General features: G+C 45.7%; 1 protein-coding gene across 7 annotated transcripts in view; it reads right to left on the reverse strand.

Annotated features, from left to right (window-relative positions):
- The window catches only part of frmd4a (FERM domain containing 4A), an 894,188-nt gene that overhangs the window by 405,108 nt on the left and 472,868 nt on the right, over positions 1-16,212 (reverse strand). Inside the window, exon 1 of one of the 7 annotated variants that reach the window (XM_086010808.1) lies at positions 14,254-14,714. The exons of 4 other annotated variants lie outside the window; for them this stretch is intronic. In XM_086010808.1, coding sequence (XP_085866934.1) covers positions 14,254-14,349 — 96 coding nt within the window. In that variant the 5' untranslated portion in view covers positions 14,350-14,714. Of the gene's footprint in view, positions 1-14,253; positions 14,715-16,212 lie in introns of those variants that run through there. 2 more of the 7 variants (XM_086010807.1, XM_086010809.1) reach the window with 2 other exon arrangements.

The raw sequence follows: 16,212 nt of genomic DNA on the forward strand, positions 1-16,212 counted from the left end.
AGACGGGAGGAGGTTCGAGTGGAGCATAAACGCGACATGGACTGATTGGGCCGAATGGCCTGTTTCTGTGCTGTATATCCGATGTAATACTATGTAATGTGGCAGTCAATTTGTGCACAGCAAAATCTCACAGCAGCAAGTCAGATGGATAGCCAACTAATCTGATTTGTGAGTGTGTAGACTGATGGAGCAATTTTGCCCAGAGCACCAAGAGAGCTCCCTGCCCCTCTTTGAATAATGCCATGTCATCCTTCTACATCCAGATAAACAGGCAGGCGGGGCCTCGTCTCATCTGAAAGACGGCACCTCTTACAGGGCAGCACTCCCTCAGTGCTGCACTGGAGTGTCGGCCCAGATTATGTGTTTAAACCCTTGCCATGGGGCTTGAAGCCTCAACCTCCTGACTCAGGTAAGAATGCTACCAATTGAGCCAATTTTTGAACCACATTATCAAAAGAACTGTAAATATACATTAGAGGTTTGCTGCTTTGTGAGCATTTTCACCACTGCAGCTTCCAGTTCATCAGCAAAGAACGTTTAACGTACGCAATAACAACAGAAACATAGAAACATCCAAGATAGGAGCAGGAGTAGGCCATTCGGCCCCTCGAGCCTGCTCCACCATTCAATGAGATCATAGCTGATCATCCAAATTCAGTACCCTGTCCCTGCTTTCTCCCCATATCCCTTGATCCCTTTCGCCTTAAGAAATATATCTAACTCCTTCTTGAATATATTTAATGAATTGGCCTCCACTGCCTTCTGTGGTAGAGAATTCCACAGGTTCATCACTCTCTGGGTGAAGAAATTCCTCCTCATCTCAGTCCTAAATGGCTTACCCCTTATCCTTAGACTATGACCCCTGGTTCTGGACTCCCCGGCCATCAGAAACATCCTTCCTGCATCCAGTCTGTCCAGTCCTGTTAGAATTTTATAAGTTTCAATGAGATCCCCTCTCATTCTTCTAAACTCCAGCGAGTATAAGCCCAATCGACCCAATCTCTCCTCATACATCATTCCTGCCATCCCAGGTATCAGTCTGGTGAATCTTCGCTGCACTCCCTCCATGGCAAGAACATCCTTCCTCAGATAAGGCGACCAAAACTGCACACAATACTCAAGGTGTGGTCTCACCAAGGCCCTGTACAACTGCAGCAAGGCATCCTTGTTCCTGTACTCAAACCCTCTCGCTACAAAGGCCAACATACCATTTGCCTTCTTAACCGCCTGCTGCACCTGCATGCTTACCTTCAGCGACTGGTGCACAAGGACACCCAGGTCTCGTTGCACTTCCCCTTCTCCCAATCTATTGCCGTTCAGATAATAATCTGCCTTCCTGTTTTTGCCACCAAAGTGGATAACCTCGCATTTATCCACATTATACTGCATCTGTCAACGTTGACTCTGTTTCTCTCTCCATGGATGTTGCCGGGCCTGCTGAGTTTTTCCAGCATTTTCTGTTGTTATTTCGGATTTCCAGCATCCGCAGTATTTTGCTATTGTTTAACGTGGGCAACCTTGTGCAATTATTCGGTAATAATTGGGTGGTTTGATTTTATCTCTGGGTTCAAATCCAAGCCACGACTGGGTGAAAGTCTCTTCTCTTTCATGCTCCTGTGTAGATTTTTGTTAACCAAAGGTATTAAGGGATATGGGGCAAAGGCTGGTTTATGAAGTTAGGTCACAGATCAGCCATGATCTCATTGAATGGCGGAACAGGCTCGAGGGGCTCAATGGCCTCCTCCTGTTCCTATGTCCCTATGTGTGAAATTTTGGTAGTCCCGATCTAATTCCTAGTGACTATGGGCCCATGGCACAAAACTACACTTAGCTTCCTACAAATTGGCAATCTCATTCAGAGAGGCCACAGGACAGTTGGTGTGGGCAATGGAAGCGCGTTTTAGTTGTGGAGTAGGAAGAGTTCTTCTGAGGCTGGGTCTGATACACATGGTTTAGGCACAGTACAGAGCACTTTGCTCGGCATCTCAGGGTGCTGCATCTGACCTGGGAATGGTTGATGGTGACACAGGGTGCCAGCCAGTGGCTCAGTGCCCTTCTGAGTCAGAAGGTTGTGGGTTCAAGTCCCACTCCAGAGACTTGAGCACAAAAATCCAGGCTGACTCTCCAGTGCAGTGCTGAGGGAGATTTTCTTTACTTAAAAAAAAATTGGAGGAAGGTACTCCCATCACCATCAGGGAAGGCAATATTAGCCACCAAATCATATAAATTATAAACTTGGGGAAAATGTGTTCAAGTGACAACTAACCCAATGGATCACCAGACAGGTAATACAAGATATGCAAAGGGCATGGAAGGAGAGAGAACACAAAGTGAAGCAGCGGAAAAGTGGCAGACCCTTGGGTGCATGATTCATTGCTTTTGAAATACTAGGCTGACACTCCAGTGCAGTGCTGAGGGAGTGCTGCACTGTCGGAGGTGCCGTCTTTCGGATGAGACGTTAAACCGAGGCCCCGTCTGCTCTCTCAGGTGGACATAAAAGATCCCATGACACTATTTCGAAGACGACATGGGGAGTTATCCCTGGTGTCCTGGACAATATTTATCCCTCAATCAACATCACTAAAAACAGATTATACAGTCATTATATCATTGCTGTTTGTGGGAGCTTGCTGTGCACAAATTGGCTGCCGAGTTTCCTACATTACAACAGTGACTACACTTCAAAAAGTACTTCATTGGCTGTAAAACACTTTGGGACGTCCTGAGGTTGTGAAAGGCGCTATAGAAATGCAAGTCTTTCTTTCTAAACTTAAAGCCAAGAGCAGAGTGGGATTGAGGTGCTGAAGAAACGCCGCAGTGTTGTCCAAAGAGCATGGAGTAAGTCACTCACGTTTGGAAGCTGCTAATTTCATTATACAAGAAGGAAGACAAGATGTGTAAGAATTCCAGAGGCAGCTAATGGCTTAGTGTGCTGGGGAGATGTCTGCTGGAGTGCCCCTGACTAGGATGCAGAGCTGTGAAAAAGCCCTTCTGTCTTCAATAGAGGATACGATTTGCTGACTAGATCTTCACACTGCAACAGGTGACTGAAAAGTGCTATGCGAATGGAAAAGATCTTGGCAAGCTAGCCCGATGTGTAGTAGCGCTTCTTAGTTTCCAAACAGGCAGCCACTGAGCTGTGGGGCTTTTAACAACGAGTAGACGCGTGTCGAAATAAAACGTTCCCAAACGTAGCTTTGTCTTTTAAACTGTTTACTATAACACTTTACGAACAGAATTACAAAGCAAACACGTATAAACGAACACGGTCAAAAACTGTATTGCTCCAAACCTCACAACTTCTGCCTCCTTCAGCCACGTGGAGTTTAAACTGTAAAATGGCTGCATACCATGTGTGGCTTAGGGACTGTACCATTGTGGCAAGAATGAAGGGGGTGTCTCGGACTATACTACTGGAGCAAGAAAATAGGGGGTTTCTTAATACAATAAGTCAATCAGGTAAATTAACTGTATTATGCTATTTAACCAATATTTTAAAGTATTTTCTTAAGCTTTTATGGCTCTTACATTCCGGCCCCTAATTGACTAGGCACATGAAGCGTATCAATTACTCAAACATTAAGAGTCATAAACTAATGAGTTCAACATATTTACAATATAAGTATCCACTTTTTTCGTTCAGGAACTTTTCACGCTGCTTCTTGTAGCAGGCAGAGCTTTGTGATCGGTCTCTCCAGGGTACTGGTCTTGGTTTGCAAACAAACGCGACGAACGACGCCTCTGGAGTCTGGCATGGTCTTAATTATTTTTCCCATCAACCAAGAATTTCTAGGGGCTGAATCATCCACAATTAAGACAATGTCTCCGACAATGAAGTTCCTCTTTATTTTGGACCATTTTTGACGCTCCTGTAGCAGGTAAGTATTCTCTTGTCCATCTGGTCCAGAAAAGGTCTGACATATACTGAACTTGCCTCCACTTCCGACGGGCATACAGATCTTCCTTTTTGAAGACTCCCGGGGGCATGGCTGGCTGTGTTTTCAACAACAACAGGTGGTTCGGAGTCAGGGCTTCGAGGTCATTGGGATCATCTGATGTCTTAGTTATCGGTCGGTCATTAATGATGGCTTCGACCTCGCACAGAACGGTTTGGAGTCCCTCGTCGTCGAGCGCTTGCTGCTTCAGTACAGAACTGAGTAGTTTTCTTACGGTGCGTATCTGTCTTTCCCAGGCACCTCCATGGTGGGATGCAGCCGGAGGATTGAAGATCCACTTAATTCCTGTTTGCATCATGGCTTCCTGTATTTTAAGCCAATTCCAACCTTCAATAGCTTCTCGTAGTTCTCTCTCCGCTCCGACGAAATTAGTGCCATTATCAGAACGCATAATGGACACCTGACCTCTTCTACAGACAAAGCGCCGCAAGGCGTTAATACAGGAATCAGTGTCAAGCGTGTGTGCCACCTCAATATGAACTGCTCTGATGGTCAAACAAGTGAAAAGCACACCATATCTCTTGACAAGGCTCCGTCCTCGCTTTACCTCGAAAGGCCCGAAATAGTCCACCCCTACGTTTGTAAATGGGGGCTTGTCTGGTAACAAACGGTCTTCAGGCAGGTCTGCCATTTTCTGCTCCCCAGCTCTAGCGTGTAACCGTCTGCAAACAATGCATTCAGAGAGTATTTTTCTTATTACAGAATTAGCTCCTGGAATCCAGTATCTTTGTCTTAGCTTCGCAAGCACGTGATTCCTCCCACTGTGTCCAATACTCTGGTGTATATGCTGAAGAATGAGAGTAGCAACCCGGAGGTCCTTAGAAAGGATAGCAGGATGCTTGGCCTCCTCTGGCATAGCAGATTTGTTTAGTCTCCCTCCCACCCTCAGTACTCCATCTTGCAGTGTAGGGTCCAGCTTGTAGATATGACTACCTTTCTTGATTGGAGTATTTAGCTGTAAAGCTTCGATTTCTTCTGGGTATCTTTGTCTTTGACTGAAGCAAACTATCTCCATCTCAGCCTTGGCCAAATCCTCCACGGTCAATGAATTCTTACCCAATGTGGTCTTGTGCTGATGCATATACTGCTGTAGAAGCATTCTCTGCTTATCGGGGTTACTTTCAGACTGACTGATAGTGGCTCGGTACTCTTTTCTCTTACCGCTCAGGTGTAGCAGCAACTCTTTCAACCTTAGAAACCATGCAACTGCTTTCCTCAACTGGTGCCATCCTGAGAAATGGTTAACAAGCTTGTTCACTGTGTCAAAGTTCTCTTTCGTAGTTATGAGATTTACTGTGACTGATCTCTTGACTTCGACGTCGTCTTCAGCAATCTGACTTGGCATATCTGGTCTTTCTGGCCATGATCTCTCTGTTTCCAGCAGATAACTTGGGCCTTGTATCCAAGTTTCACTCCTCATGAAGTTTTCAGCCTTCAATCCCCGTGAGGCTTGATCTGCTGGGTTTAATGAGGTGTTTACATACCTCCATTGAGATGGTTGCGTAGCTTCTCTAATGGATGAGATTCTGTTTGCTACGAAGGTCTTGAAGCGTATCTTCTCATTCTCTATATACTTCAGCACCGTCGTGCTATCCGTCCAGAAGACAGATTCTTCTAATGGGAGCTGTAACTCTTTCCGCATCGCCTGGTCAACTTTAACTGCAACAACCGCTGCCGTCAACTCCAGTCTCGGGATGGTGACCTGCTTCAGCGGAGCCACCCTGGATTTCCCCATGAGGAAGGCACAATGTTTCTGGCCCTGTTGATTTGTCAGCAAGAGGTAAGTAGCCGTGCCATAGCCGTCCTCACTGGCGTCCGAGAAATGATGTAGTTGAGCCGTCTTTGTAACTCCAAAACTCACGGGCTTGATGCATCTACTGACGTTGAAGCTAGAAAGTTGTTGCAAATCTGTCAACCATCTGTGCCATCTCTGAGCTCGACCTTCTGGGATATCTTCATCCCATCCTCTCTTGTCTCTACACAGCTCTCGTAGCATCAGCTTCACCGGCAGAATGAGTGGTGCCAGGAATCCAAGAGGGTCGTAGATGGAACTGACCACGGAGAGAATCCCTCGTCTTGTGGATGGTCTTTCGTTCACCATTATCCTGAAGTTGAACGTGTCTGACTCAATGCACCATTGTACACCAAGAGCTCTCTCGATAGGAAGGACATCGTGGCTCAGGTCCAGATCTTTGACTTCAGTGGCTCTTTCCTTTTCTGGGATAGAAGCTAGAACTGCTCTGCTGTTGCTTATCCACTTAGTCAGATGGAATCCTCCATTCGAACACAGAGTTCTAAGGTCTCTTGACAGTGCGATGGCATCGTCTTCTGTTGACACGGACTTCAGACAGTCATCGACATAAAAGTTTCTGAAGATTGTCTCCACAGCCTCTGATGGTGCTTTGCCTTTGCCATCTTCTGCAGTTTTTCTGAGAGCATAGCTTGCACAGCTGGGAGATGATGTGGCTCCGAACAAGTGTACGGCCATTCTACATTCCACCATCGCTTGACTAACGTCGCCATCTGGCCACCAAAGGAAACGCAGAAGATCAGCATCTTCATCAGGGATTCTGACTTGGTAGAACATTGATTCTATGTCTGCCATCATGGCAACGAGCTCTTGTCTAAACCTAGTCAAGACGCCAATGAAGGTATTAGTAAGATCAGGACCTTGAAGCAGCTGGTCATTCAGTGAAATTCCTCTGAATGAGGCGGCGCAGTCAAACACTACACGGATCTTTTTCTTCTTTGGGTGATACACACCGTGATGAGGAATGTACCAGACCCTTCCATCGTCTCTGTTCAACTGTTCCTCGGGCACTTTTACAGCATAGCCTTTCGCTATGATGTTTCTCATGAAGCCTTTGTAGTCTTCGTGAAAGTCGGGGTTCTTGTTCAGCTTTCTCTTTAGACTGATGGCGCGTTGCTCTGCTATGCAGCGATTGTTCGGCATCTTTGCGGTCTGTCTTCTCAGTGGCAAACCAATGTGATAGTGGCCATCAATGAACTGTGTAGACCTTGTCATCAAATCCATGAACTGATGGTCTTCTTGTGACATCTCTGTCTTTTCCTCACAGCTGCGTTCTGAAAAGTCTGCGTTGAACTGCTGTATCAACAGCTCTTCAATGCTTGCGATAGAGATGCGATTAACTGTGACATTTTGTCGTTCCTCCTTGTTCGACTTGTTGCCATCATCTCTCCTTACCGGTCCATTGACTACCCATCCAAGGGCTGTCCTGACGGCGTAGGGTCCGTCATCCTTGCTGTTTATCACCTGCCATGGCTCCATAGTTTTGTAGGCATTGGTTCCAATTAATAGGCCAATTTCTGCTTCAATGTATGGGAGACGCACCTTTTCTAGGTAAGGCCATCTATCCACATCCTTCTGCAGGGCTAAGTTCCCTATTCTAACAGGAATCTCCCTCTGTGTGAAAACATTAGGCAGGTCTATGAAGTCCTTCTCTTCAAGTCCACACACTTCTAAGTCTGACAGGATATAACTTTGCATTGACTTCTCATGACCCATGGTGCGTAATAGGATTTCTGTTCTTCTGCCTCTAACGTTCAGCTGTCGCATGAGTGATTCTGTGCAGAACGTTGCTGAACTACCTGGATCCATGAAGGCGTAAGTCTCCACAAGCTTCTCGCTCCTCTTAGACTTGATCTTTACTGGTACGATGGCAAGAATACAATCACTGTCACCGGCCCCAGTGAGTCCACAAGTCTCTGGTTCTAGCGACACCAGAGCACTTGAAACAACCTTCTCGTCGGTATTGTTTTCTTCACTCTTCTTAGAGGCTTGTTCTTCTTTATGGATATGCAGCAGACTGGGATGTTTCCTAGTGCACTCTCTGCATGTTGTTCTTTGCTTACAGTTTCTACTCAAGTGCCCCTGAGAGAGACATCCAAAACATAGGCCGTTGTACTTCAGGAATTCGATTCTGTCCTTATGTGGCTGTGCTTTGATGTCGCTGCAGAAATCCAATGTATGATTCTTCTGGCAGAATAAGCATGGCTTCTGAAAGGCATTAGCAGGCGTCACTGTGCTGCTCTTTTTGGGAGATGAGTTCTGGGGCCTTTCTTCCTCGGCCTGAGTGACGATAGTTGCAAAGCTGCTTCCCCTGGAACCACCTTTCCTGAGAGTCTTTGATTCAACAGGCTTGGCTTTCACTCTTCCATCGGTGGTCCGGCTGGCGTCCTGGATGTTTCCAAACAATGGGTCCCTAGCAATTTTAGCCTGTTTGTCTATGAAATTCACTAAGTCTGCAAACCTGGCTCTACTTTTCCGTCTCTCCATTATCTCAAAGGCTGTTCTTCTCCATTGTTCTCTCATCCTGTAAGGAAGCTTAGAGATGATGATTCTCGTAGTCGTAGGATTGTCCATCTCCTCCATGAATTCAACATCCTCCATGGTGTTGCGACATCCTATGAGGAAAAGAACATATGCATTCAATGCCTCTCCGTCCTCCGATCTGATCTGTGGCCACTTGGTAGCCTTTTCAATATATGCAGTGGCTATCTTCAGCTCGTTACCATAGTGCTCCTGCAGCAACTTCCTGGCCTCTATGTATCCCCGGTCCGGTCTCATGTGTTCACAGCTTCTGACCAGGTCTTGTGGTTTACCACTGGTGTACTGTCCCAGGTAGTACAACTTATCACTGCTGCTCTCTGTTTTGGAGTCAATGGCTTGTTCAAAGGATCTGATGAAGGGCTTATACTTGAGTGGGTCGCCTTGGAACACTGGTATGTCTCTTTGAGGGAGTCGAAACAGATTCTGTTGTTTTACAAGCATCTCTGTAATTTCGTTCTGACGTTGCATCACTTGGTATAGGCTTCTCCCTGTGTCTTCAGGCCTCTGGTGGTCATCAGCAGGGTCTAGTCTAGACCGTCTGACGTCTGGGGTAGCATCACGTGCTCCTGTTAGTGGAGAGGCCACTCTTCCACGCTGTAATGCCAGGGGATTGCCTTCGGACTCTCTTGTAACTCTTGAAGGTGCCCTGGATCCAACTCTATGTGACAACATTGACTGGCAGTATTCGCTCCCGCCGTCCCGTGAGCCTTCATAATCTTCATACGCACTCAACCTGGCGTCTGAGACCGCGATAGCTGTTTTTATCTCCAGCTGTTCTTTCTTTGCCTGCACCTGGGCCTGTTGGGCCTGCAGTTGGGCCTGCACTTGGGCCTGCAGTTGGGCCTGTTGGGCCTGCAGTTGGGCCTCTTGGACCTGCAGTTGGGCCTCTTCCCGTTCAAGAGCTTGCTTCTCCGCTAAAGATGCTGCGCACGCCATCAACGCCGCTCGTTCAACCTCCTCTCTCATGCGTCGCGACGAGCTTGTGGTAGAAGCGACTGACCTGCGTCCAGAAACAGAGCTACCTTCTTTTCGATTTTTGCTCGGTCTGGCGGAAGTCTCTGAAATGCTATCGTCTGGTCCGACTTCATCGTCAACTTTATCTTTCTCTGCTGTATCAGCATCTTGACGAATCTTTAACATCCACTGTTCTGTGGCCTTGATATAGTCCTTAATGCTGGTTGATTTAAGATCAAACCAGTTGTGCTGATCAGCGTTTCCCTCTTCTTCAGACAGAAGTGCTAATACATCTTCATTGAGTACATTAAATTCTTCATGCAGCTTGGAGAAATCGTAGTACATTATGTCTTCAGCTTTCTTAATATTAGCATTATCTTCCATGAGACGATCAATTATCTTCATTTTTCCAGTTATCTGAGCTAATTTAGCCTTCCTTGCACCTATGCTTCTATGTAACTTCTCTTCCATTGCCTTTGGGGGGAGCTTTATTTCCCTCTCTTGGCCAGCAATCCTTCTGGCTGGGGGAAGCTCCTGGCTCCGTAAGGCCTCGGCCATTTTACCCGCAGCTCTTATTTAGCTTCTGAATAGAATGAACAAAGCAAGTAACAGTCACTGTATCTTCGCTTTCTTATATTGTCGTCTGGCTCTGTGACCATTCATGTATACGTTCGCCGACGATTCCGTCCTTTCCTTCTTAGGGAGCAAGTTTTTGACTAATGTAGTGGCGCTTCTTAGTTTCCAAACAGGCAGCCACTGAGCTGTGGGGCTTTTAACAACGAGTAGACGCGTGTCGAAATAAAACGTTTCCAAACGTAGCTTTGTCTTTTAAACTGTTTACTATAACACTTTATGAACAGAATTACAAAGCAAACACGTATAAACGAACACGGTCAAAAACTGTATTGCTCCAAACCTCACAACTTCTGCCTCCTTCAGCCACGTGGAGTTTAAACTGTAAAATGGCTGCATACCATGTGTGGCTTAGGGACTGTACCATTGTGGCAAGAATGAAGGGGGTGTCTCGGACTATACTACTGGAGCAAGAAAATAGGGGGTTTCTTAATACAATAAGTCAATCAGGTAAATTAACTATTATGCTATTTAACCAATATTTTAAAGTATTTTCTTAAGCTTTTATGGCTCTTACACGATGCTTGTTAACATTGTGAATTGGCCCTTAGTTCAGGCACTGTCGCCCTCCCTGTCAAAGCAGCCATCTTCACCACCCTGCCCCCTATACAAGCTCCCTACTCGCCAAAAGATTGAATTTAAAATCCCTCTCCTCATCTGCAAATCCTCTATGGCCTCATCAACCTACTTCTGCAACCTTCTTCACCCTAATGCCTTCCGTTTCTCTGACTTTTGCCTTCTGTGCATGGCCCTTTCCTCCACTCTAACTCTGGCAGACCTTTCAGCTATCTCAGTGCTACTGTCTGGAACTTCCTCTTAACTCCTTGTAACTTTAACAAGCTTTAAAGATCACTGAAATTGCTAAGTCTTACCATTAATATATTCTGAATCATCCTGAGTACAGAAGTAGCATCACTGATGAAAATACCAGCATTAGTACAACCTTGATTGGAGTGTTTGTATTTTTTGAAAGTATTACAGTACTCGTACACAGCCCAGAACTGAGGAGACCACCACTCTGTCTGATCTAAAGCAAAGTTCAAAAACTGACACATAATTCTCTATCTCTCACAGCCCTTAATTGCTTTCCCTTCCAAATATCTATCCAACTCCCCCTTGAATATATCAACATTATCAACCTCCATGGGCAGTCTGTTCCATATCTGTGTAAAATGGCCCAGAAATTCGGGTCGGGGGCTTCCCGCGGGTGCAAGCCCCCGACCTGCACTTACCTAGCGCGCCGGCCGTTGAGCTGTGGGCCCGCGTGGGATTCCGATCCTGGGCCTGCTCCAACTGCCGGCGCGCAGTGCTTGCGTATCCCAGGGGCGCAGTTAGTTCGAAGCGTCCCCTGGGATCACGTGGGCCATGGGGAGCCAATCGGAGCAGGGAATGCTCCATTCATAAGATTGACAGGAAGAGCTGTCAAAACTTATAAATACTACGGCCCCAAAACAGCACTAAATCTTCAAATAATTTTTTTTTAATCACATTTTTTATATAAACTATAAATTACATGAAATAACTATTTTAAACAATAATTTAAATTTTTGAAAAAAATAATTTTATTTTCTAACGGGGCTAAAAATAAACTTACCTTGCTTTAAAGTATTTAAAAATAATAAACCTGTGGAAAAAATGTTTTAATTTTAATTAATTCACCACTTACCTTTTAAAAAGCAGGCCTTGTGACTGCTTTTTAAATGTGTAAATTCTGCAGACTTACCCTCCCGGAGAAACCTGCAAAAAAACCGAAGTTCGATGCGCACGCGCTGCCTCTCCCGCGCATGCGTCCGACCTCTGAACCCCTTCGCTGAGGGGAACGGAAGTGCCGGTTTCCCGCGCATGCGCAGTGCATGCAGGAAACCGGCACTTCCATTGGGCTTACGGGTGAGTACCCCGTGCGTACTCACCCGTGGAGACCCGAATTTCTGGGCCGTTAAATCTGAGGGGAAGGGAAAGTCTAGACAGACTACTCCCCTGCTCTTTATTCACAAAGATATATTGAAAAAATTAAATCTTAACTTTAAAAAAAAATGTTTCATTATTTTCTTAAAGAAGGAAAGATTTGCATTTCTGTAGCACCTTTCACGACCACCGGACGTCTCAAAGTGCTTTACAGCCAATGAAGTACTTTTGAAGTGGAGTCACTGTTGAAATGTGGGAAACGCGGCAGCCAATTTGCGCACAGCAAGCTCCCACAAACAGCAATGTGATAATGACCAGATAATTTGTTTTTTTTTGTTATGTTGGTTGAGGGATAAATATTGGCCAGGACACCGGGGAGAACTCCCCTACTCTTCTTCGAAATAGTGCCATGGGATTTTTACGTCCACCTGAGAGAGCAGACGGGGCCTCGGTTTAACGTCTCATCCGAAAGACGGCACCTCCGACAGTGCAGCGCTCCCTCAGCACTGCACTTATCTCAATGGAGGCCCTCTGTGTTGAGTCTCCTTGCTTCTTGGCTGCCTGGGTGATGTCATTAATGGGGAGGTGCTCCAGAGAATCGCTACAGGTAGTAATCCACAACTTCAGACCAGCACTGGGAGATGGTCCCAGGTTAACATGCTAAGAGCAATCAGTACAGCTGCTTTGGGAAACAAGGGTCTCCTTCCTGTCAGCGATGTTACTGGAGTAGTCCAGTGACAAGGAACCCCAACATGGCATGTCCCCCCCCCCCCCCGCAACAACAAGGTAACACAAAAGTTGACATTTAAAAGAAAGGCCGAGCTTTGTTTTTCCCAATATCTGATTTATTTTTGAACAGATGATGGAACATGCCTTGCACAACAAAGTACTCCTGCAGAGACTCCCCTTCCCCTTTAAAGATTTGCCGGCCTCTCACATTCCACCCTACATAAACTTGAGGTGATCCAAAACTCGGCTGCCCGTGTCCTAACTCACACCAAGTCCCGTTCGCCCATCACCCCTGTGCTCGCTGATCTACATTGGCTCCCAGTTAAGCAGCGCCTCGATTTCAAAATTCTCGTCCTTGTTTTCAAATCCCTCCATGGCCTCGCCCCTTCCTATCTCTGTAATCTCCTCCAGACCCACAACCCGCCCGAGATATCTGCGCTCCTCTAATTCTGCCCTCTTGAGCATCCCTGATTATAATCGCTCAACCTTTGGTGGCCGTGCCTTCAGCTGCCTGGGCCCTCAGCTCTGGAATTCCCTCCCTAAACCTCTCCGCCTCTCTACCTCTCTCTCCTCCTTTAAGACTCTCCTTAAAACCTACCTCTTTGACCAAGCTTTTGGTCACCTGCCCAAATTTCTCCTTATGTGGCTCGGTGTCAAATTTTTTGTCTTCAAATACTCCTGTGCAGCGCCTTGGGACGTTTGACTACGTTAAAGGCGCTATATAAATACAAGTTGCTGTTGTTGTTAATTCTTTTGCTTTCTCAACCCTGTTATATAATGTGGCAGTGGCCAGGGTCGATGAGGAACGTGCGATGTATGTCACACGGTGAACATCTTTTATTAGCCAATAGCCTCTCAGGGAATTGGCTGTGGAAGTATGCAATGCAGACACTAAGAATTCAGAGACACGGTCCAAGCAGGTGTGTCGGCGCAGTAATTACATGAATAAATACTGCATTATACACGCCATTAATATAACAGCACAGTATTTATGAATGGTTTTATGCAATGAAGTCTTCATAAATTCCATTGTCAGATGTTATTTGAACAGGGGCAGAACATCGCTGAGGGAAGGTGCACAAGTTGATGTCTATATGGGAACAGACAGCACCGTAACATGCAAAGTGCTGTCAGTTACAATGCAAGAAACGCCCGTCAATTTACAATAACGGCAGACACGCGTCTGATGGGGTTCTAGTGAAGCTCCACAAAGCATCTTTTCAGACGATGTTAATTGGGCAAAAGAGCGCTTAATTATTTTCCCAATATAATTTTATTTCAGGGTGAGCAGTGGCCCCGGGCACTAATGTGAAACCGGAAACCCAGATACTGGCTGGAAAGCCGATCTCTTTCTCACATCCATTCAATGCTCAAATGCTCATTTTCACCTTCAGCTGTAATGCCCGGCTCTACTCAGTTCAATTTACACTCTGCGCTGTTACAAAAACAAAAAAACCTCCGAGATCTTCCGTTTATTTTTTTTCCCTCGCTTGCTGAAAAAACTGCAGGCGAATGTCTTAAGTTTCCACACATTTCCAAAATGAAGCGGATCGAAGAGTAAATGCTTCGTCCTATCTTGCGACAATCTGCAGGAGCCAGCGAGGCTTTGGTATGGTAACTGGAAACATATGCAATGCACACTGACAGCCTTAATACTGAAGCAGGAGTACGTTTAATGCAGAAAGATAAACCTCGACTCCAGGCTCGGAGGGTGAAGCTGCCTACCTTTTCGCCGCCGTTCTTTTTCAGCGTTCCGTATGGAATTTTGAACAAGAGTCTCCTGGTCCTTCCCGGGGTGACCGCTGCCTGCACAACCATCATACAGGCTCAATACGAAAAGGGGCAAAACGAAAAAAAATAAATCAACAACTTCTAAAAGCCTGTGCCTCCACCAGCTTTCTCAGACACTGAGTAAGTGGGACGTTCAGTTCATCTGTGGTATGATCTGGCTGGGTTTTTTTTTTTGATTTTTAAAAAGAGAAAATTTGCAAAAAAACAGCTCTGGTGTCGTTCGCTCCGTGCTGTAAACACTCAGCTTCCCTTCTTCAACGCAGTCTAGTCTCAGAGGAGCGGCGCGCTGTAGGAAAATGAAGGCTTTCGGGAGGGGAATGCTCCCAAAACATCAAGCTTAGGTTTTTTTTGTGTATCAGTGGATGCTGACAGGGTCAGTCAGCTGTCTAATCTGCTTCTATCAGTGTTAATGTGCAGCCACGTGATCCAGGACTCCCCCTGGTTCGTTGCAAGACAGGTCACATGTCCATTTCAAGAAGAACATCTGATGTGCCGCCATCTGGTGCAGGGATTACTGCTAAATCACCGCAGCCCGCTGATCTCGGGCAAGACCACAGCCACAGGAAAGTGGTTTTTGATGGGAGTAAACTTCAGAGATGCAGAAGCCAAAGCCTCCAGCGTTAGCACTTCACGCAGTGATAGGATAGGCTGCTAATGTAATTACACGACACAATCAGATGCAATGCCTTCGACTGCCGGCCAGCAGCTTAGCATAACTCAACCAAGACTCAGCCCCACTGGAATCTACTCCTTACTTTCAACTCACAGCCTCCTCTGTACGTCTCGGCAACTGGCCGCTCTTTACAAAGAAAACTCAAAATTACATTTTACAGGCAAAGGAGCATCCGCATGATGTGAAATTATTTTGTTACCTCCGTTATTAATGATAAAACATCTCGCAATTAGTTAAATAGCAAAATACTGCAGGTGCTGGAAATCCGAAATAACAACAGAAAATGCTGGAAAAATTCAGCAGGCCAGGCAACATCCGTGGAGAGAAAATAGAGTCAACGTTTTGGGTCAAACCCTTAGTTAATGTTGACATAAATGCACTGTAGTCTAGTTCAAGCAAGCAATGCATATCGCGCTACGCTACGCACCACACATTGAGCTATGCAACATCATTATTAACCAACCCAACACACACATACACAATCCTAACCTAATGCTTCTTGTGGGAAAAAAAAGGTTTCCGCCCCGCAATTTTTGAGACTAGGCACTGAATTGTTTTCTGTTATTAAGCAAAAGATGTTCTTATTCAATGTCAGAGCGTAGATGATGTCAGGGGGTGAAGATTCCAGTGAAAAGACAAGATGCACATATTCACCCTGTCATGCCCCAAGGGCTGAAGATGCAATGTCTGTACAATGACATACATTTCAGAATGTGGCAGCTTTAAGTAAAGCACCTGTCAGTGTGGATTCCCAAACCAGCCTTCAATGTAAGTTTAAAAAAAAAATTACTCTACTAAGGTTTATACCAAAACTTAGAGAAGCAACTATAGACCTTCTGTTAGCCTTACGTGCTTTTGTGTTTGGTGTTTAGTGTAAGCAGACTTTGTTCCTGCTTCATGTTAAGTCGATAGATCACAAGAGACACAAATTCACCTTTTTGTGACCCTTGATAAGAGTCTGCTGGCATTCGCAATCTGAAGCACCATGTCTCACACTCTGATACAGGGTATTTTAATGAAAATATTGCAAAAGATCTATCTACAGTAATGAAATGTATTTTTGTGTCCGTGGTGGCTGTTGAGATTGCACTGTCAATTTTGTCCTTCCTCATTGGTTAATCTCTTGTTAGCCTCGATTTTAAAATTCTCATCCTTATTTTCAAATCCCTCCAGGGCCTCCCCCCTCCCTATCTCTGTAATCTCCTCCAGCCCCACAACCC

The sequence above is a fragment of the Somniosus microcephalus genome, chromosome 17 (genome assembly GCF_052327205.1).
Source record: "Somniosus microcephalus isolate GS21.2 chromosome 17, FLI_Smic_1.0, whole genome shotgun sequence".
NCBI classification, from domain to species: domain Eukaryota; kingdom Metazoa; phylum Chordata; class Chondrichthyes; order Squaliformes; family Somniosidae; genus Somniosus; species Somniosus microcephalus.